This window comes from Endocarpon pusillum (genome assembly GCF_000464535.1).
Source record: "Endocarpon pusillum Z07020 unplaced genomic scaffold scaffold1403, whole genome shotgun sequence".
Taxonomy (NCBI): Eukaryota; Fungi; Ascomycota; class Eurotiomycetes; order Verrucariales; family Verrucariaceae; genus Endocarpon; species Endocarpon pusillum.
This window is the reverse complement of record NW_006916008.1, coordinates 121,920-142,699: the sequence shown is the minus strand read 5'-3', so window position 1 is coordinate 142,699 and position 20,780 is coordinate 121,920. Positions and strand designations below refer to the sequence as shown.

The following is a 20,780-nucleotide window of genomic DNA, read 5'->3' as shown; positions in this document are numbered from 1 at the left end:
AAATGTGTGGATGCACTAGTGCTGAAATGGGAAGGCGCCAATAGGGCTTGCCAAGATTTATGAGTCTCTGAGACTCGGAGTGCAGCGCTGAAGCACATCCTTCATATGTACCACAATGCTACACAAACTGTGCTAGTAACATGTAAGGTCAAAGTGGTTGAGACTGAAGAACTTGGATAATTCACAGAGTAGTAGTGGCGAGGGTATACTGTCCTGTAAATTGGGAACGACACAAAGCGTGCGCACTAACTTCCTCTTCGACGCCTGCAATGCCAATGCTATCATGTCGCTCGTACGCTGCCAGTAAAATTTCAAATTCATCCAACCTTTGGGCATGTCTGCCACGGGCCATACCAAAGCCCCACTGGCCACCTCCATCGTCTGCCCCTTTTCAGCCGGCGAAGATACGCACATTTAAATCCACGCTTCCAGTTGCGATGACGCACCTAATCTTCCCAATGCTGTCATCTTTCTTTTTCACATTTCCATTCACGAGGCCATTGACAAGGCCATTGGTCTCTCCATTCGTATGTGCCTGGACTGGAACATCAGGTGCCCATCGGATACTGCTCACAAAATGACCATGACTATCATCGACTGTCTTGACACACTTGCACTCTTGCGATAGATCCCAGCAACGGATCGTCTTGTCATCGGATACCGAAAGTAGATATTTGCCGGTTGGGTGGAAGACAAGCCCACGGATCCAATTGTCATGGCCTATCAGGTTCTTGACCAATGTACCTCGGTTGTCCCAGATCTTGATAATCTTGTCTCTGCTGCCGGTTGCGAGAAACTCCCCACTACTGCTGGCTGGAGGTGGCTTTTTATACCCTGCGATAGCTGCCAGATGGTGATAGGATGTGCCCGGAGCAAAGGCGACGCACTCAATAACGTGTTCGTGACCCAGAAAGGTTGTCTTCGCTTCACCGGAGCTGGCATCCCAGAGTCGAGGAACCTGATCATTACCGGCAGTAAGAAGCCACCGTCCATCGATAGAGGGTGTGACTGCACGAACCCAATCCGTGTGACCTTTCAAGGTTTTCAGGCAATAGCCAGTGGTAACATCCCAGATGCGCAAGGTTTTATCTCGTGAGGCAGAAACAAGTAAATTGCCGGATAGTGGGCTACCAGCAGCGCCTGATGGTATAAATCGAAGAGATGAGATCGAGTGATCATGACCCGGGAGCGTGCGAATATTCTTGTACTCATCACTTGGATCCCAGAGTTTGATGGTAAGATCGCTGCTGCAGCTAGCAAGTAACGTACCTCCCCGAGGCCCGCCAAAGTCAACATCAAGGACTGGCTTCGTATGACCTTTGACAGTCCTCTCTAGTTCACCTAACTCCCAATCCCAAATCTTGATCGTAGTGTCTTCTGATGCCGAAGCCAGTGATGAGTAAATTGGATGGAATGCGACCGCGGTCACAGGAAGACGATGTCCCTGCAATGTATGCCTTGCTGGAGACCGAGGCAGCCACGTGGCCGGATCGACCTTTCGATTCGAAGAGAGGGGCGTGGCGGTATCTATCTCGTGTTGTAGAGCAGTGTTTCTGGCCTCCAGGTCCATGATTTTCTTCTGCAACCTCACCACCGAAGTCCATTTCTTTTCCAAGAGTCCTTCGTACTTCTTCGCCGTGGCTTCGTCAAACTGCGGTCCGAGGTTTGACTCTTCCTTCAAGGAAGCTGCGCTATTTGAAAGGCCAACGGAAGCAAGATATGCGACGATGGATTTGTGCCTAAAGAGAGTCAGACGTGCTCGTGTAGACAACTGTCTGAATTAGAATCCTCACAGCTCTTCGGCCTGCCTGTTTGTAAGGATCTGGCTCATATTATCCCTTTTCCCACTTACATCCACGCCCCTTCCCACCTCACATCCGTTTAACCCTCGAGGGCACTGATGATTGAGAAGGGTGATGCGACAATGGGCGCGTTATTCCCAGAGACGGTGCGTACTGCAGATCCAAGGGTAGGCGGTCAACCTTATGATCGTTACAACGGATGCTCAATTGAAAGGGCAGTGGGAGTTTGAGGCAGAAGGAAACAATATCAGAAGTGGAGAAGTGCGATGGGACTTTATAGAAGCATCTACAAGACATTGAAAGTGTCTCTCCCCTGCTGACAAAGATAAAAGACTTGCTAGATCTTGCATCCATAGAGAGTTCATTGACACTCCATGGAAGAGTAATTCGTCATTACATATTGTATCCTGACCCCGTCACCACAGCGACCCTGCATGAAATAATCGCGTACAGTAGTTGAACCCGCGACCATGGGAGCCAGACGTAACTTCTTACAGATTCATTGATTTCTACTCATGTTTGCGCTTGACGTGTTTTGCATATTTCTCAATCATTGCGACTACCCGAATCCGTTGTTTACCAGTAAAGAAGGTGCTCATGCGTATAGATCCATTGTCGCTCCTACACACTACACAGCATAACAGCGTTGTCAAGGTACGGTTCCCGGCTCTGCATTGATACAATAGAAGTCTCTTCTCAAGCATGCTTGCGATGGTGGCTGGCACCTAGAACGTTGGCAACTGACTGATGTTTACAGATACTCCATTTACTAGACGACGACTTTCTCCACACAAGCAAACAAGGCCTTTTGCCTCTTTAAGACGTCTCTTCTCCAAAGACATGGCAGAGGCTGCGCAGGAAGACTTTTCGCAGCTGCCACTTCCCGATCGCTTCACGCATAAGAACTGGAAGGTTAGAAAGGAAGGTTACGAAGCTGCGGCCAAAGAATTTAAGCAGACTCCTGACGAGTCAGATCCTGTATTCAAACCATTCTTGCAGGATTCGGGGTTGTGGAAAGATGCAGCAGGTGATTCGAATGTTGCTGCGCAGCAGGAGGGCTTAACGGCACTTTGCGCCTTTCTGAAGTATGCAGGACCGAACGCTGCATCAAGAACTAGGAGCACAGCCATTGAACCAATACGAGAGAAAGGCCTTGCGTCAACAAGACCGGCAGCCAAAGCTGCTGCACAGGAAGCGATACTGCTATACGTGGAGAATGACAAGCCTGATTTCGTCGTCGAGGAGCTCCTGCCTGCCCTCTCCCACAAGCAGCCCAAAGTCATTGCGGCGACATTATCTACAATCACCATTATGTTTCACAATTTTGGCTGCAGAATCCTTGATCCAAAGCCTGTGCTGAAAACACTACCTAAAGTCTTCGGCCATGCAGATAAGAACGTCAGAGCTGAGGCCACAAATCTGACGGCGGAACTTTATAGGTGGCTGAAGGAAGCAATAAAAGTCGTTTTCTGGAATGACCTGAAGCCAGTGCAACAACAAGACTTGGAAAAGCTATTCGAGAAGATCAAGGAAGAGCCCCCACCCAAACAGGAACGATTGACGCGAGCGCAACAGGCCGCAGCAGCGGTAGCAGGAGACAACGAAGATCAAAACGCCAGTCCTGAAGGAGCAGAGGACGTGGAGGCTGAAGACCCTGTCGAAGTTGAGACTTTAGACCTTGCAGAACCTGTGGATGTCTTCCCCAAAATAGCGAAGGACCTGCACGAGAACTTAGCTTCATCGAAATGGAAGGAACGGAAGGACGCTCTTGACGCGCTACTCATCGTCCTGAACGTGCCACGGATAAAAGATGGCCCCTTTCACGAGATCGTGGGTGGTTTAGCAAAGATCATACTGAAAGACGCAAATGTCGCCGTAGTAGGAGTAGCCGCAAACTGCGTCGAAAAGCTTGCTTCGGGCCTCAGAAAAGGATTCGCGAAATATCGATCTAATGTCATGTCACCAATGCTTGAAAGATGCAAGGAGAAGAAGCAAGCAATCGCAGATGCACTCGGCACAGCACTCGATGCAGTCTTCGCCTCAACATCCTTGTCAGACTGTTTAGAAGAAATGATCAGCTTTCTGACACACAAGAATCCACAAGTCAAACTCGAAACCGTCAAATTCCTGACTCGATGCCTCAGGAATACACGAGATGTACCGACCAAAGCAGAAGTCAAGCAGACCGCCGATGCAGCCATAAAGCTCTTGACAGAGTCGACCGAGGTGATGAGATCTGGGGGAGCTGAAATACTAGGAACCCTGATGAAGATCTTGGGCGAGCGAGCTATGGGTCCTTACCTCGACGGACTGGATGACATACGGAAGGCCAAAATCAAGGAGTACTTCGATGCTGCAGTGGTCAAAGCAAAGGAGCGGCCAAAGCCAATCGCACCCCCTGCCAAGACTGCTGGCACATCAGCGTTGGGCAAGAAAGTCACAGCGGGAGGAAAGAAGCCGGCAGGCGTGAAGAAGCCTGCACCCATCAATACAGCTCCAGCTCAGGAGGAAGAGTGTACCCCTCTAAAGCCACAACCTACTGCCAGGTCATTAGCAAAACCCGGTCTGTCAAGACCTGGCTCTGGCCTTTCGGCTCCGGCAGGATCCAAGCTCAATGCTCTCAAAAAGCCAGCAAGTGGTGCAGCCTCACCACAAAGACGCGTCATCTCCCCTCCCATCAACACCGAAGACATTGAAACACCCATTCCCTCTCCTGCCAGATTCGCACCAGGCCGAGGCGGCCTCGCTGGCCGACCCCTCAACAAACCCACTCCCGCCACATCGCACGCAGAACCCGCGCCCACCCCACCCCCGTCCTCTGCTAGCCTCTCCGCCGCCGAAAAAGCCGAACTCGAAACTCTCCGCGCCGAAAATGAGCGTCTCGCCTCTCTTAACGAATCCCTCCGCTCCTCCAACAGCAAACTCTACACCGAGATCTCGGAGCTTCAAAACCAAAACGCCCAACTCATTGAAGACCACACCCGCGACGTGCTGCAAATCAAAGCCAAAGAGACCCAACTAGTGCGCGCCAGGGGAGAATGCGACGTGCTGAGAAGCGAGATCGAGAGCGCGAAAAAGGACATCGAACGGCAGAAGAGGGAGATGTCGAGGTTAGGACGGGAGAGTCTCGGAAGACATCAGCAGCGCGACACATCAGCCATCACGCCCACATCACCTTTACCGCCGGATGAAATTAACAATGGGGGCATCTACACCGACACCAATACCAACTCATCCAGCACCGTGAATGGTGCGAGACCAGGCACCTCCGTCCTCAGTCGCACCGGCAGCGCCGCCAAGCAGCACCAACAACAGTCGACCACCCAGTTACCGGGACAGGTTCGAGCTCAACAGCCCCAGCGAGGAGAAGGAGAATGCGGGTGACGCCAACACTGCGCCGGGATTGTTTAACTCGAGGAGGAAGATGAGTCCCACCGCCGCTTCTTATGGGGGTGCGAATGGGAACAGTGGCGCTACGAGTCCGCACAGGGCTACCGTGGCTGCTGCTGCCCTGAATGGAGTGACTTCTTCGACGGCAACGACAACGACTGCTGCCAGCGCAAGTGTGAATGGGAGTCGGGATCGGAGTCCGGCCGAGCCGGCGGAGAACTGGAGGAGAGCGGCGGAGGTGACGAGTCAGTTGAAGGCGAGGATTGAGCAGATGAAGGTATGCTGTACCCTATTCAGTAACTCCTTTTTTTTCACGTTGTCGTTGTCCCTTTTATCCAGAATGAAATATGTTTATAGGATGTTATGCTAACGCTGGGGAATCAGGCACGGCAAGGGCTTTCTCGACCGCAGCATTGAGGTGTATCTGGATTTGGGCGTTGGTGAAGAGCGCGTGGCTTTTCCTTCTTGATAGCTTTTGATTTGTGAAATGGCAGTTTACAGGAGACAAGCGGATTGAAAGCCGACGTTGTGTAGTGTATAGTCCCTGGTCTTACACGATATGACGGGTCAATCAGTGTACATTGGAAGGAGACAACCCAACTCTTGTCTTCATCATATTGGCTTCTTGTTGGTCTCGCGGGAACTAATATCACTTCCGCAGTAATGAAGCGCTAACAGAGATGAGAATGGCAGACACTTCCAAGTCTCTAGATCTTGATGGCACTCTCAAGGGCTTTCCTCTTCTTCTCTTGCTTCGCCACGGCCTTCGCTCCCATAATGCCACCACCCCAATGCCTCTTGCTCTCTTCGTACTTGTCGCTGTATCCGTCCTTGATGGCAGACACCAGCTTCGACAGCTCTGACTTGTCTTCTGATCGCACCTCCGTCAATGCCAGAACAGCAGCAGTCTTCTTGTGGACGACGGTGCCGAGCCTGGCCTTGCCCTTGATGATTGCGTATGGCACACCCATCTTTCGGCAAAGAGCGGGCAGGAAGACGACAAGCTCGATCGGGTCGACATCGTTCGGGATGAGGACGAGAGCGGCCTTTTTGTTCTCGACCAGACCCACCACGTGGTTGAGACCGTACTTGACGGCGTATGGCTTCTTGCTGACGTCCTCCTTCTTCTTGCCTTCCTCGACTGCTGTCGCTTCTTTATGGAGACGTTCTTTCTTCTCCGCCTTGGATTCTGGTCGGTATTTATTTAGGAGCTTGAAGGTCTGGGCGGCGGTGTTTCGGTCTAAGGTGTTTTGGAACTGGGCAATAGCGGGTGGGACTTTGAGACGAAGATTGAGGATCTTCTTCTGACGTTGAAGGCGAACATATTCGGGCCACTTGACCATGCGCGAGAGATTCCGTTTTGGCTGGATGTCTTGACCGATACCAAAGTTGCGAGGACGTCTCTCGAGGAGAGGATTCTGCCAGAGTCAGCTGAGATTGCAAGTAAACCTTGCAATATAAAGACAGACCTTAGCAGGTTTCTTGCTTCCCGCTTTAGATTGCGGGAACGGCGCTGCGGCCGGTTTCTTTCCCTTAGGAGGCTATCATTGAGAAAGAAGATCAGCGAATCAATCTTGGTCACCAAGAATTGAGATCTTCTTCATCTCTAAAGAGAACATGAGCGTTGCTACACGCTCATGACTCAAGCCAGTCATCACCATCAGCAGCACTCGGTTAAGAGCACAGATCTTTTGGTGGAATTCAGCCATATTGCATGATACTTCTTGGCGGCAACTGTCGCGGAACATGGTCGCTGTTGAAGGAGGAGTAGAGGGTGTTCATTCTTACCATGACGAATTACAAACGGCGGCTGGAATGGGAAGTAAGATTTGGTGATGGTGGTGGTGGTGGTGGTGATTGTCCTTTGCGGCACGGTAAAATGTGTAGGGTGCCAGTGGCTTGGCAATTTCAAGCTGAGCCCTAGCCCTAATCCGTAATAGGAGCTAAGGTGTGAGGTGTGGTGAGCTACACTGCACGCCTCCAACCAAGTAGCCATACCAGAATTTAGACGGTGTACGCTTTACAGCAATGGTTGAATGCCAATAGACGGCGATACCAAACTCATTCACATGCCAGTACAACAATATTGGTGGTCCTCGAGTCTCGATTTGTACCTATTATGAATGGCTAAGCAACGCATAAGCAATGGTCAGGTTTGGATCTGCACATCCTTACCCGCCGTTGATGATGACGCGTGGCTAGAACTACCCGGTTGTAAAGACCCATGAATATGTGTACATGAAGAACGATTGCTTGTTGAAGCACTGAAGAGAAAGAGTGCCCGCAGATGTTGACAACAATTACCACGAAAGCATATCCTCATGGGAGTACGCAGTAAGCCGTGCGAATTATGAGGAGTAGCATGCTAGAACACCGATCATGCAAAGCCGAAGTACTCGCTGCCCTGAAGCATCGCCGTGAGAAGTCTCTGCCGCAAGGTCTCGTAATTCTCGTATTCTGGAAGATCCAACTCTGTGGCATGTGTTAGTGCAAGACTCAGAAGGCTGGGGCAATTGACTTACGATTGAAACATGTATGACTGCTGGGCAACCGATCCTTGTTGCCGTAGTCTTTGTGGATGTTGAAGCGAGAAAACCCATTCATACCCTCCAACTCCTTGAAGCCGTTCAACGGGACCTTGCTGGTGCCAGTGACAAATTGCAGAAGCTTAGCCTGTTCTTCCTTATCGAAGCTGCGCACAGCTCGCCAGAACCATTGAATTTGTGGGCTCGATGCACTGTAATTGTGATACTCGGTATTTGCCTTCCAGTCATCCACGTCGATATCTGGCAAACCGGATATGAGAAGTTCAAGCTCTTGCTCTGTGAAAATCGACACAAGTTCGGCCGGGATGATATCGTGGAAGCCCTTGAGGAAGTTCTCTAGCTGCTCCTGCACAGAACCCGTCAAGCGATACTCCACCAGGAGCTGGACGTACTCTTGTTTGTTTTCTTCAGTGACAGGGATGTTTCGTCCATCCTCGATGAGATCAATGATCTGGGATTCACCAAAGTCGTCTGACTCAATAGAAAACGTTTCCGTAATGATGTCTGTAATGTCGTTCTCCAGCATCCACACCAGCGACTTGTAGTAATCTAGATCAAGCGTTTCCATGTCTTTGATGGAAACGGTCTTGCCCAGTATCTTCTTGTACACGGCTCGGCTAAAATGACAATCCAACACACGACTCTCGTAAAGAGCCTTGCCGATAATGCGTCCGATGAACTTGAAGAACAACAGGTGCTCGGCATTGACACCACTCAACCGGTTAGGGTGGAAGGTTGTCCGGTCTGAAGCAACAGGGATAAACAAGGCGTAGTTCGGATTGAACATGCCCCGAGCAAGAACTTGGAACCACTCTCTGGTAACACCACCTGCATCGACGCCCTCTTCACCGTTGAAGCGGATGCTGAGCTTGCCATACTTCATCTCATCGGCACTGTTGAAGTACAACGCTTTGAATGAATCCAGGAAACATTGGTCTCTACGCACGTGTAGCTGCAATGGTGGCTGGGGATGTCTGGCTTCGCGGCTCCTAGAATGTATTTGTCTTGTGAAATAGGTGCGCTTGTTGTCGAACTCCAACACCTTTGGGTTCTTAGCGAGCAAGGAGAAACTTCCGTTCATGAGCTTCGAATTCTGTCGGACAAGTTCATTCAATATCTTGCGATGCTCTGTAGTGAAATTGAAGAAGACCCCTTCCATACCAGACTCCGGACCTGGACTTGCCACTGATCGTTCTCGCACTCTCTTCGATGGAGGTGCATTTTTCAACGATGTATTCTTGCACACGACCATGAGAGACTCAATCAGCGGCAGCAAGACTGTAGCTACGCTGAGCATACCCTCTTTCTTATGGATGGCACTTAGACATTCGCTTAGCTTGATCCAAAGTGGACCGAAAGTTGAACTCTCATAGAGAGAGGTGAGTACATCTTGCGTCTGCAGGGTTCCTTCGTCGGAATTCTCTGGCCTCTTCGAATCGAACAGGTAGTCTAGGGCCGTGAGTATACGCAACAGCTTTGCTTGATCGGCACTCGCCGGCGAGAACTTCGCTGTGGCAATGCCTTGCACGTCAGTCCCTGATGATGCGTCCACGATTTTCGTCAGAAGATCACCCAAATCCGCTAATATCGCCTGAGAGAGCTTCTGTGACTGGTTGATCAACTCTTTGCCAAAAACATCCTTTGCTCCAGGAATCAAGGAGAGGTTGTTGATAGTGGACACGGTGTCACGGAACGTCTTGCCGTTGCATTCACGTGCAGCCAGTACGCCAACGATCAACTGCAGATTCTGTTCAGGGATCACTGGTGGATCAAACGGCCTCTTGCTCTTAGTCTCGTCAGCAGCTTTTGATGGGTCTGCTACTACAACAGAACCTGTGACCACATTGTCAGAAAGCTGCGCGCTAGCGTCGTGCAAGGACGTCTCTACTGCTGACGCAGCTGGTGCATCAACCATCGCAGTGTCCGTAGCGCTGACAGATTGGTCTTCAACGGATGGATTTTCGGCAAGTGCGCCATGAGCAGATTCCTCAGCTGCCGTTGATGCCTGCTGAGCACCGTCGGCATTTTCGCTGGCAACGGTTTCTGGCCCGTCTTTGTTCTCGACATTTGAAGGGTCGTGATTGTCCTTGTCCTTCTTAAGTAGCCAGGTAAGAGGCTGGGTGATTGTGGCAAGCAGATTCGCCAGATTCTCCATGCAAGCTGAGTTTTCAGTAGTCAACTTTCGATCAAGGAGGCCGATGAGCGCATTGATTGCGTATTTATTGGAGCGTGTCTCCTTGGCCTTACCTTTGCGATTTCCCTTTGATTTGTAACTTGCAGAAGATTCGAGCTCTCGGAGAAAGACGGAGGCAACGTGTGCATCATACTGGGTCAGAGAAGCTAGCGCTGCCAGGCATTGTTGGACGACCATCAATGGTGTCATCTCGGTTGCATTGACCTGCGTGGTCTGGGTTGACATTGTGCGCTTGAGTGGTTGGGGCGCTTTCTGGACGGAAGAAGTCTTTGCACGAAGCGAAAGATGGGCCAAGCTCTTTTCCACCGCAGACACATCTGCAGAACCATCCTGAAGAATCGAAAGTAACAGACTGATGACTTCTGCGCGTGTCTGCCGGTGCTGGCAGACATTGTGCAAAATGGTGTGCAGATTACTGCGCGTTGATCCTTGCTGTTGCATAAACATTAGTCTCATCAATGTTGCAACGCCTGCTCGATCCACCATTTGCACCACTTGCTTCCGGGTTTCCCGTTGACTTGAGACGGGGTCGCGGCCGCTGCGGTCCTCTCGAGCGTCTCGGCCTACAGGCATTCGAGCACCGAACTGATGCATCTGTCTGCTCATGATAGCACGAGCCTCTGCGGCATATTCCGGGCCAAGCGCACTGAGAACCTCATCAGACTGATCTGCCAATATCGAGCGCCGGAGTGCAGGATCTAACGTGGCCATAAAGCTGTCGGCATCCATTTCTTCTGCGCGAGGAGCCCCACCAGATTCGGCAGCTCTTCGACGAGCAGCTTCACGTTCCTGTCTGCGCCGGTCAGCTGCCTCTTCTCGGAGAAGCTCTTCTCGGATATCCTCAGGTAGAGCCTCTAGAAACTCGCGGTTTATATCAGTTGGTGGTTGACCTTGCTCTTCTGCCTGATGGCGTTGCTCAGCGTACTGCTGCATGATAACCTCCTCCCGTATCTCCTCGGGAAGCTCCTCAAGGTACTCAGCGTCGATAGACAAATTCGTGATATCAACCTGCCGCCCTCGGATCGATGTGAAAACGCGTTGGGCAGGGGTTTGTGATGGACCAGCGGCGGTCGACGGCTCGGATACTGCCTCACGGGAAGCCTGATTTTCGTCTTGAGTCTCTGTGTTGCGGACGTCTTGCATTGGCTCTGCACCATCAGTCAGCGGTGCGGGCGGTGTTTGGTCCCCTGTTCCTGCTGTTGTAGAAGCCGCTTGTGCAGCCTCCTGAGCTCTTGCTACAGCTTCTTTCTCCTCTTCTTCCCTCTTCTTCCTTTCGCTTTCTTCTCTCTCTATGCGCTCTTGGCGTTCTCGTTCCGCCTGTTGTTCCTCTGCACGTTTGCGATCTTCTTCGGCCTTTCTGAGACGAGCCTTTTCCTCTTCCATGGCAGGCGGCACGAGAACACTGAGCAGAACGTTGACAATTCGCTGGGTTTTCTCTACATAGCCCATGCCGAAGAGAAGTCTTGCCTCTTCCTGCCAGCGAGACACAGTGGATAATGGATTGAAGTTCACGGTGCGCTGCGGATCTTGTCGCGCGTTTCGTGATAGTGTGGAAGGGAAGGAGGGCCTGACAAGCATGTCGTTGAAGCGCCCTGGCGTTGTATCCACGCGAATGTCAATACGGCCACTAGGATCATTTATCTCCACGCTACCTTCTCCGCGTTGCATTGCTTCCATAATGGCATCAAGCATGCCTCCACTTCCCATTCCAGAGCCAGGCCCAGTAGGTAGATAGCCCATAAAACCAGGCCCGAACCCATGCACCAAATCCATTGGAGACGGGATTTGGTGGGCATCGGCAGGTATGGAGGAGCCCGGCTGTTGCAGTAAAGGATTGGTCCCGTCATCAGCTGGGCGTGTAGGAGGGGCCACGCGGTGTGATCGATGGATGCCTGGTATTGGTAGGCCATGACCAGTGATATGTCGGCTCATAAAGCTTGAGTATTGTCCAGGAGCAGCTCGAAAGTGATGATGATGATGCGGTGGAGGATGATGGTGCATTCTTTGGAAAGGTGGAACAGCACCTTCTTCCCACGGCCAGGGAGTGTCCGGGTCGTTCAGCATCTCATGGAACGTCTGGTAGGTGAGATCATCTTCATTCTCATTCAATTCATCGTCGTTGTCATCTTCATCTTCCTCGTCTTGTAAGTCTTGCATGACATGCTCAAATTCCCCTTCACCTAGTACTTCGCCAATCTCTGCAGGTGCTGGACGTGGTACTCCAGCATCCTCGCCAAGGATATTAAGGAGATTGTTGAGTGGGCCTTGCTCATTCAGGTCGACATCGCCGTTATTGACATTTTCTCCTGCGGCCGAGGACTGATCCAGAATCTCCTGCAGTCCGTCTTGGGAATCATCCTCGTCTACATCGTCCGCATGTTCATCATCATCACTTTGCCACTCGCCTTCACCGTCTGCAAGGCTGTCATTTTCGTCATCTGCGTTGAGCTCGCCTTCCCCAGCGGCGTCTTCAACGTCGACTAAATAGTCGCCTTCATCCTCATCATCTTCGTCCCCGTCGTCCTCGTCTCCTTCGTCGTCCTCGTCCTCATTCCCGTCGTCTTCATCGTCCTCACCGTCGTCTGTGTCGAGGTCCATGTGTGGGTCACCCATAACTAGCTCGATGTCCATTGGAACGTCACCAGAAAGGCCTTCTATAGGTCCGCCGGGACCATTCTCGTCTTCGACGTCCTCATCGCTAACAACCTCACCATCGTTGCCGCCAATGGGAGCCATGTCCTCCTCAAACTCCATATCATCGGCATATTCGCCCTCATACATCTCATCGTCCTCGTCTTCTGGTTCTGACTCGGAGCTTGATTCTTCTTGGCGGTTAGGTTCCAGCATGCCAAGTGCAGAGTTACGAAAGAGATCGGGGGTCTCCTCTCTATCGTCATCTACTTCAGAGACAGAAGACGCAGAAGAAATATCGGCTTCTTCAGACTGTCCAAGGGCCGATGAAACCGGGGTTGACGAAGTCAGACTTAAATGGACTGCAGTATTGGTGAGCTCGTTCAGTGGCTTCAAGATGTATTTCACGACACGCTTTGCACCCGGGAATGTCAAATCGATGTCAGCGAGGGACGAGGTGAGAATGGAGATGAAGTTCTTCTCGAACATCATCTTGGCAAGAGTTTTGTGGGAAGTGTTATTTGAGCCAGCTACTCCTTCGCTTCCGGATGGCTTGGATAACAATTGATGGAATAGATTTGCAAGACAGAGTATTCGGGCATACCGCGTTTGCAGGGCTTCGTTCGAAGAGTTGGCATCTTTGAATGCCTTGAGGCCATGTTCCAGAACGAACTTTCGAACAAAGGTGAGATCTGGCTCGCTGTCGTTGTCTTCAACCCGTGGGTAGTTAGTGTAGCGTTCTCGGCCCATGACCAGACCTTGTTCTCCTGTCTTTGAACACAGGGCAATGATTAATTTCATAGCCCACTCGGATGTGACGCTACGCTTCTTAAATTCGACTGGCTCTTCAACCTCGTTGGAGTCCACTGGAATGAGAGAATTCAGCAAGTAGTTCAAGACGCCCGAACGTGGCTTCGATGGTGTCATCGCAAGAGGGTCTGATTTGCGTGAGAAATTGATAAATTCTATTTTGGTACGATTGTATGAGTGAAGAAGCTCTGTTAGGCATTGCAGGAGGAAACAGCGATAGATATAGATCGGATGATCTTCTCCGTTGAATGTGGCTTTGTCCACCTTCTCGGGCGTGCGGGCATCAGGTTGAGGAGTTGAAACGGAAGAGACATCTCCCATTTCCACTTCATTGGCCATATCGGTCGGGCTAGTGACAGGTCTGTCTATGGAAGCGGTAGCAATGTCCTTGTCCTCAACATCTTTGTAGATGAGGAGCTGTGACAAAAGGAAATGAACAACACCGTCTGGATGTTCCACAACAGGGGCTTTGACATCGGCGGCCCTACCCTTTGCATCTTCGGTGATCATGTCCAACACGGCTGCTTCAACACTGTCCTTCGTCACGCTGGCGGCATCAATTGGTACTGATGGCGCAGACGATGGTTCTTGTTGCAACGTGGACCCGCTGGGGCCGTCCGAGACGGTCTCCGTGGATTTTAATGCCAGAGTCTGTGGCCGCTGGTTGGTGTCGAAACGCTGTAACTTAAGCTTCTCTTTGGAGACTTGAACGAAAATCTCCGGCGAGCGTAACACGAGGTGATACAAATTGCGCACGTATGTCGTAGTGTCTATCTGGCGTGAGCTTCTCGTATCAAAATTAGCAACAATCTCGCTTCTCATGATTTGCCGGAGCGTTTCATCATCTTCGATAACATGGCGAAGGATCAGCATCACTGAGCTGTGGATACGATCGCTGGCTAAATTGGCTAATTGCTTCATCATCACGAAGAGGCGTTGAAGATTGCGCTTCTCGCCAAGCTGCACCGCTATCTGGCGCTCCCTTGTCAGAATGACGAGGACTCTGGCGATGGACAGTGCCAGCGATTTGTCTTTCCCTACTCGAGGAAGGATCTCAAGAAGCGACTCGAATAGAAGCACCTTCTGCTCTTTGGTGACAATCGTCTTTTTAGCAGGCACGACTTCTTCAGGAGGTGGCCCGTCAACATTGGCTGGCATGTTCCAAGAAATCTCCGGCGGCTCAGCATCATCAGAGAGCATTCGCTCTGTGATAAGCAGAACTTGCCCGATCCACGGCAACGAAGCTTCGTTATTAGTTTCATTGCTGGGAATCTGGACAAACCTGAGCAGGCTGTCAAAGGAGTCTTGAAGATGGGGAAGACATTCCTGGTAGATATGCTTGTCTTGAATAAGCAGTGCTACAAAGTGAGCGTAAGCAGAGATTTTTTTGCGCGTCGCTTCGGACAAGTCATCTGCCTCAATGTCCGACTGAAATGAAACCAAGCTTGTGACAAGCAGATTACACGCCGTTTCTCGAAAATCTCTGGCCCCTTGTTCAGAAAGTCTCTTCGTGGCACTTTTGAGCAACTCTGATAATTCCCAGGTCACATCGTAGTGGCTATTGATAATGTTCAGGCAACGTTCCACAAGATCTGCTCGAATTTGCTCGCGTTGCAGGTCCATCATGTCAATGGTGACCAGGGAATTTTGTTCTGCGGCAGCCTCTGAAACGGGCTCCTTGCCCTTGTTACTGGACGCTCTGAGTAGCGGGGGAGGATTCTCGTTCAAAGTTGGCCCAATCTCAATGCTATCGTTCTCAATACCCTGCATTTGACGGTTTTCATGCTCATCATCAGTAACGTTGGCTTGAACGGATGACCGTTGCGCATCTGGAGGTGAAGTTAATTCTGGTGACATAAGCTCTGTCTGTGAGACATTACTTAGGAGGTCCCAAAGCGATTGTCCAGTACCAACATCTGCAAGGGCATTCGTTGGAGTCGTCACCGAATTGGTGCTACCACTAACTTGGTTGGCACGCGCGGAGTTTTCCCCAGGGGTAGATGATCTTGGGGCTTCTGCTAATGGTGACTCGACTTCTGTTGAAGGGAGAGGATGGCGCTTCAGTCTGGGATTCTGAACGTAGGCCTTACAATATTCCTCGGCTGCCGTAGCTTGATTATTGCACCTAAAAAGAGCTTCTCGTGCAAGACCTTCCTCGTACCCTTTGGTTTCCAAGGTATTGAGTTTCTCTACGTTGTGTACGAATCTTTTTGGGGGATGTGTGGTGACCATAGGAGACTTTTCGCCGCTCTTGTAGGCTTCGTGCTCTTGATCCCCACTTAGTATGTGGCGAAGGATTACGATCAGCTTCTTTAGCACCACTTTTGAAGCCTGATCGGCATAAGGACTGTCCCAGATCGTGCGTACAAACGGAAGAGCTTCAAGCCGGAGTTCAAGCAGGAATTGTGCAGGGTTGAAGTGGTGTGGCTTTGACCGGTCCGAACTCTTGAAGGCATTAGATTGTGGAGACTCCACGATACATTTGGCTGAGGTAAGATGCCCCAATATTGATGTAATGCTTTCGAGCCCTCTGTTCGCCGTCATGGTCTCAACATTATCCGAAGATACTTGACAGGACTTGAGATCTTGATAGAACCATTCGCCGAGTCGCTTGAGCACAGTCATACCTCCTTGAGCTTTGAACGGTAAAGCCACTACAGTCAAGCAATGTGCATGGTCCGGTGTGGTATTAAGGTCGAACAAGACGTTGCTGCAACTCTTCAGTACCTCCACAAAATAGGGGAAACACAGGTCAGGAGACAGGCTATCTGGTGACGTAGACGTAAGATTCTTAGCAAAGGGTGGGTTGAGCTGATGGATAAGAGCGCCCGCGATTGAATTACCAACCATAACAGTAACTTCTTTTTGATACGCGTCCAATCGTTTTCTCCCAATGAGACCATGTCCAAGCTGACTGAAAAAATGGGTGATTGACTGAGGTAGCTGAGACAACAAACGACGGATAACTTTCAGGTTCTTAAAAGCGGCGGACTGCTCGTTCCCTTTCAAGTCTAATCCTGGGGATGTTATAGGAGCTTCTGTCCCATTGATTCCATGTGACGTGCGAACGACAGATCCAGGTCTTGGAGATCCGCTTGTATCCTCTGGTTCATGTGACTCGCTGTGCTCGTCCTCAGTCTGTTGCGCAGGCTCGTTCGGCTTGGTAGCGTCTTTCCATGGTTGTGGTACTCTTCTCTCCAAGGCTTTGCTTTCGCGGTAGCACGCGGCAGACAGACCACCAAGTCGCTGACATACATCAACGTACATATCTGCCAGGTTGACCTGCGAAAACGGCGCTGGCTGCTCTCGGTTTCGCGCATGATACATTGGGGAAGAGAAGACTTCTGACAAGATATTGACCAAGAGTTGCAGTACTACCATGTTCTTAGCAAAAGTAGTGCCGCCTTCACGAAGTGATCCTGGGGCAGCCTCAGCCGGGTGATCAGACACGGTAACAAGCGGATCAACATAACATGTTGAGTCACTAGCTTTTGTAGCTGCGAATGGTTCGAGGTTTTGAGATGTTGTCAATATCCGATCAAGCAAAGGAGGAAGAACAAGATGCGGTTTTGTCTCAGCCATCATGTGGACAACTTGGGCAAGCTCATGGGATACTCCTGAGCAATACGTCGAAGGAGAAATATCAAACGGCAGACTTTGGAGTGTGGCCAGGTCGAGAACGAGTCCAACTCCACCAGCATCCATGAATGCGGTACAAAGAGAAGGGTTCTCAAAAAGACCAACGAGAAATGATGTAACTGGGGTGAGATAGTCTGAAACTGTCAATCCCTCCTTGTCGGTATCGCTTGCTCCAGGCTGATCGGGGGGGGTTCCTGTGATATTTGTTGCTGCCAGCAGTCTTTTCCCGTTGGGCAACTGCATGTAGAATGGTTCGTCCTCTGGGCTATCAGGCTTCTGAAAGCTAGACACGACTTCTTTGACAAGTGTATCGCTGCCGCCAGCTACTTTGAGGTTGCCTTCTGTACTCCCAGACCATAGCTTTGCTCCAGCACCGATTTCCCACGCCTTCGATTTGCACAGATATCGGATCCGTGCTACCATCACAATGACTGCGCTCATGACTGCTGGCTTCAATGTCGGATGGTGTCGGACAAGTTCATCAAAAGAGTTGCCGAGAATCTGCAAAAAGCTTGAGTCCTTCATGACTTTTATGTGGGCGGGACTTTCGAATATCTCAAAGAATTTCTCCAAGGCACCAGATGATCGGAAGAAATACGAACCGGCAGCAGTAAGGCAAATAGCGCTAAATGCTTGGGATGTATTGGCGATGACTTCTGCCGCAGGGAGGATGCCTTGAGGGCTATTCTTAGGAATGCAAGAAACATCCCCACTTGCGGCATCGCCCTTGAGAAGCTTATCATGGACATGCGTCTGATTGTTCGATGCACCGCTTTCTGACGTTGGGGGATCAGGTGGATTGTCCTGAGGGACAGCAGGCAGCTCGAGCTTATCCACTCCCCTCAATGAACGAAGGACAATCGACTCCAGGAAACCTCTGCTCAGACCTGCTTCTGCGATAATCGTGTAACTTGTAGGTTCATTGTTGAGAAAAGTGCTCATCACCTTAACCACTTCACTCCATATATGAGCACCAAACAATGAGCCGTTCTCGACTACCACACGAAACGCTGTCAAAAGGGCCTGAGAGTCAATCAGACTTCGCAGTATCCTGTCCGCTTGAGCTCCTTGCTGCGTTATGACGCCGTGGATGAATGGTAAGATGGAGCGAATGGTTTGTTGATGTGTGTATGGCACATGGTAGTCAATCGATGGTGTCCGGAATTCAGCTGGAAAGCCTGTCCCTTTTTTGGCACTGTTTAGCGCATCTATGGCTTGATGATTTAAAAGGTCGATGACAGCTTCAAAGGCTTTGTTGTTTGAGAGAATAGCGAGGCCATCTTTGATATGGTGAAAGAACGCATCGAAGAAGTGCAAGACCTCAGTATAGATCCTCTGGGCTTTCCGCGTACGCAACGTCAAGAGATGAACGTACGACGAGATCAATTGAGGAGATGCGAAGACTTCACCAGATCGACTCGGAGGACTACTGGAGAGAAGTATGGCGTGTAGTAGAGAAAACAAAGACTCTCTCCCCTCATCGCCATCAGCATTGTTTGAGATGTCGGAGTCGACAACGACATCTTGCAGGGCCTTTTGAACAACGAACAGCAGTATGCCATGGTTCGCACTAACATTGAGAGCAGCGGTTACATCAGGCGCGGCACTTTTTTGCTTGGTCAGCGCTCGAAGCCCATTGATCGCACTAGTCTGCAGGTGCAGTGGAACATTTTCAGGTTCTCTGGATCCTAAGTGGAGCAAATCCGCTAACTGATACGCAAACTGCTGCCGTTTTGGCTGCTCTCGGTCATGCGTCAGGAATCGTTGTTGAAAGGTAGAGTCAGAGGATATGTAAGCTAAATTTGACACCGCAAGAATGCGGACGGCAAGAAGCTCTCGACGACTTTCGACGGCCCCAAGAAGGGCGTAAGCTACTCGGAGCTTGTGCAGAAGCTCATAGTAGGACGACCTTGGTACAATGGAGAGGCCTGATTCGAGAATATCTTCGATGGGGGAAGATAACAGCATTGATAGCGAGGGCTCAAATTTTTGAGGAGGGAGAGAGTTTGTGTTGGCTTGAGTTGATGTGGATGGACTGGCTCCAGTGGGAGAGTCATCAGACAATGTAACTCGATTGAGTTTTGACCCTTGGTTTGTTGACTGTCTCCGATGTGGACCTGGCGCTGGTTGGTCGGTCTGATCTCTTAGATCAGTGCTTCTTGTAGCTGCACCTCCGTTTGTTTCCATCGATACATCTGGCTGAAAGAGCACCTGAATTCGTGCCCAATCTTCCCAGCCATCTCTGCCACGGTAAGCTGTATCTGAGCGTTGCAAGGCAGCCTCTCCATTTGCAGGTGATGGAGCCCTGCTAAGAGATGCAAGGTCATTCGGATTTGGAGCCTCCTGGAGCTGACCATGCTTCTCCCTGCCTTTTGAATTCTTCACTGGAGAGCTAGGTGCAGATTTTCTTGATGGCATCAAAGATTGTGAGATTGGGGCCGCAAGACTTTGAATACGATCAAGGTTAAGACCATAGTGGGCTGATAGTGACGCAGGGTGGAAATGACTAGACCGGTGTCGAGCATGATATCTCTGTGCGAGGCACAAGGCTAAGCGCAGCGTGCTGTGCAGCAAGGACAGGGAGGTCGTGTTCAAAAGAGCATCAAGCCGTTCTCCAGAGTTGTAGAGACTTCGATTGCCGCATTTCTCCAGTAGCAACCTTGAGAAATCCAGAACAGACTCCACCAGCCTCCTGTCTCCATCTTCATTAAACCTAAGTTTTCTCAATCTTGCTTCAGCCTCAGCATCTTGGTTTTCTTCGCGCAGCAGAGTGTTCCCGAATTTCTTGGTTTGAGGCCCAGCTCCTAATCCGTAGAGTGCAATGAAATTCTCTAAGATCTCGTCGAAGCGGTTCAGAGGGACTATCCAGTGGTACAGATCGCCTCGTGGGAAGTCCCATCGCCTAGGGAATGAGTCGAGATGTGAGGGTAGCTCGATCAACGGGACGCTGGCCGCTTTCTGAACAAAATCTAATAAAGCGGGCGACTTCAAAGGTGAAAGGGGTCAGTATGATATATCCAATACGTTGGAGAGTGGTTATGGCTTACGATGGTAGCCTCATGCTTCGGACTCGCCGCCTTCTTGATCTTCCCCATCACGAAGGAAAGTCGCGTGTGGTTTGATCATGGGATGGCTGAATACCTGTGATTGTAAGTCAGAGGAGAGCCGAGGTGAGAAGTTTAGTTATGGTAATGAGGTCTTGGTTAAGTGTCAAAGATAGGGAGCTGGGAGCAACACAGCAGCTGCCCGTTGTTGAAGAGGTAGTTTCTTAATGATGTACAGAAACAATGAACTAGACTTGCGAACTCACGGAAGGCTCTGGAATTATTCCAATACAGGTGAGATCGTTCTCAGCGGTGAAGCGGATGAGAGTTTATCGTTTGGGTTGTGGTCTCTGGCCAGTAACAGGTAGATGTAATACTTGAGTCTTATTTTAATGCGGGTAAATGTTTGTGAATGTATTGCATCTTTTGCAAGTTCATCAGCTATTGTCAGTGATCGGTGACAAGCTTTCACGCAAGTTCAAGGTGAAGGTAATATGTAATCGCAAAATCGCGTTCCGCAGCCTACTTACCAAAATTCAGTGTCACGTCACAGGCTTCCGGCTACAGTTTCGAACACCTTATTCTGCCATCTACGTGAGAACACTACAGGGACCAAAAATAAGCTACTACATCCTTCGGAGGGCACAGGAGTAAGGACAAAAGTTTAGTTGATGAAGCTACTTATTGGAGTGTGAGATTCTGTCATATGCCAAAAGTGAATACC

The 20,780-nt window shown here is 50.4% G+C and overlaps 4 protein-coding genes across 4 annotated transcripts; 1 reads left to right on the top strand and 3 right to left on the bottom strand.

The window, feature by feature from the left end:
* Positions 1–391: 391 nt before the first annotated feature.
* Positions 392–1,831, bottom strand: EPUS_03392 (Nuclear distribution protein PAC1; the record flags this gene model as incomplete). The annotated part of the gene is made up of 2 exons (XM_007801950.1): positions 392–1,739; positions 1,794–1,831. 2 exons carry the CDS (start codon positions 1,829–1,831, stop codon positions 392–394), a joined length of 1,386 nt encoding a protein of 461 aa, XP_007800141.1.
* Positions 1,832–2,642: 811 nt separating this feature from the next.
* On the top strand, positions 2,643–5,609 carry EPUS_03391 (uncharacterized protein; the record flags this gene model as incomplete). Its single annotated transcript, XM_007801949.1, has 3 exons — positions 2,643–5,116; positions 5,163–5,469; positions 5,577–5,609. The coding sequence occupies 3 exons, from the start codon at positions 2,643–2,645 to the stop codon at positions 5,607–5,609; spliced, it is 2,814 nt and encodes a 937-aa protein (XP_007800140.1).
* A 290-nt stretch (positions 5,610–5,899) lies between these two features.
* Positions 5,900–6,901, bottom strand: EPUS_03390 (60S ribosomal protein L8-B; the record flags this gene model as incomplete). The annotated part of the gene is made up of 3 exons (XM_007801948.1): positions 5,900–6,610; positions 6,662–6,733; positions 6,824–6,901. The coding sequence occupies 3 exons, from the start codon at positions 6,899–6,901 to the stop codon at positions 5,900–5,902; spliced, it is 861 nt and encodes a 286-aa protein (XP_007800139.1).
* A 668-nt stretch (positions 6,902–7,569) lies between these two features.
* EPUS_03389 (uncharacterized protein) lies at positions 7,570–20,107 on the bottom strand (the record flags this gene model as incomplete). The annotated part of the gene is made up of 3 exons (XM_007801947.1): positions 7,570–7,664; positions 7,715–19,997; positions 20,060–20,107. The coding sequence occupies 3 exons, from the start codon at positions 20,105–20,107 to the stop codon at positions 7,570–7,572; spliced, it is 12,426 nt and encodes a 4,141-aa protein (XP_007800138.1).
* Positions 20,108–20,780: the final 673 nt, after the last annotated feature.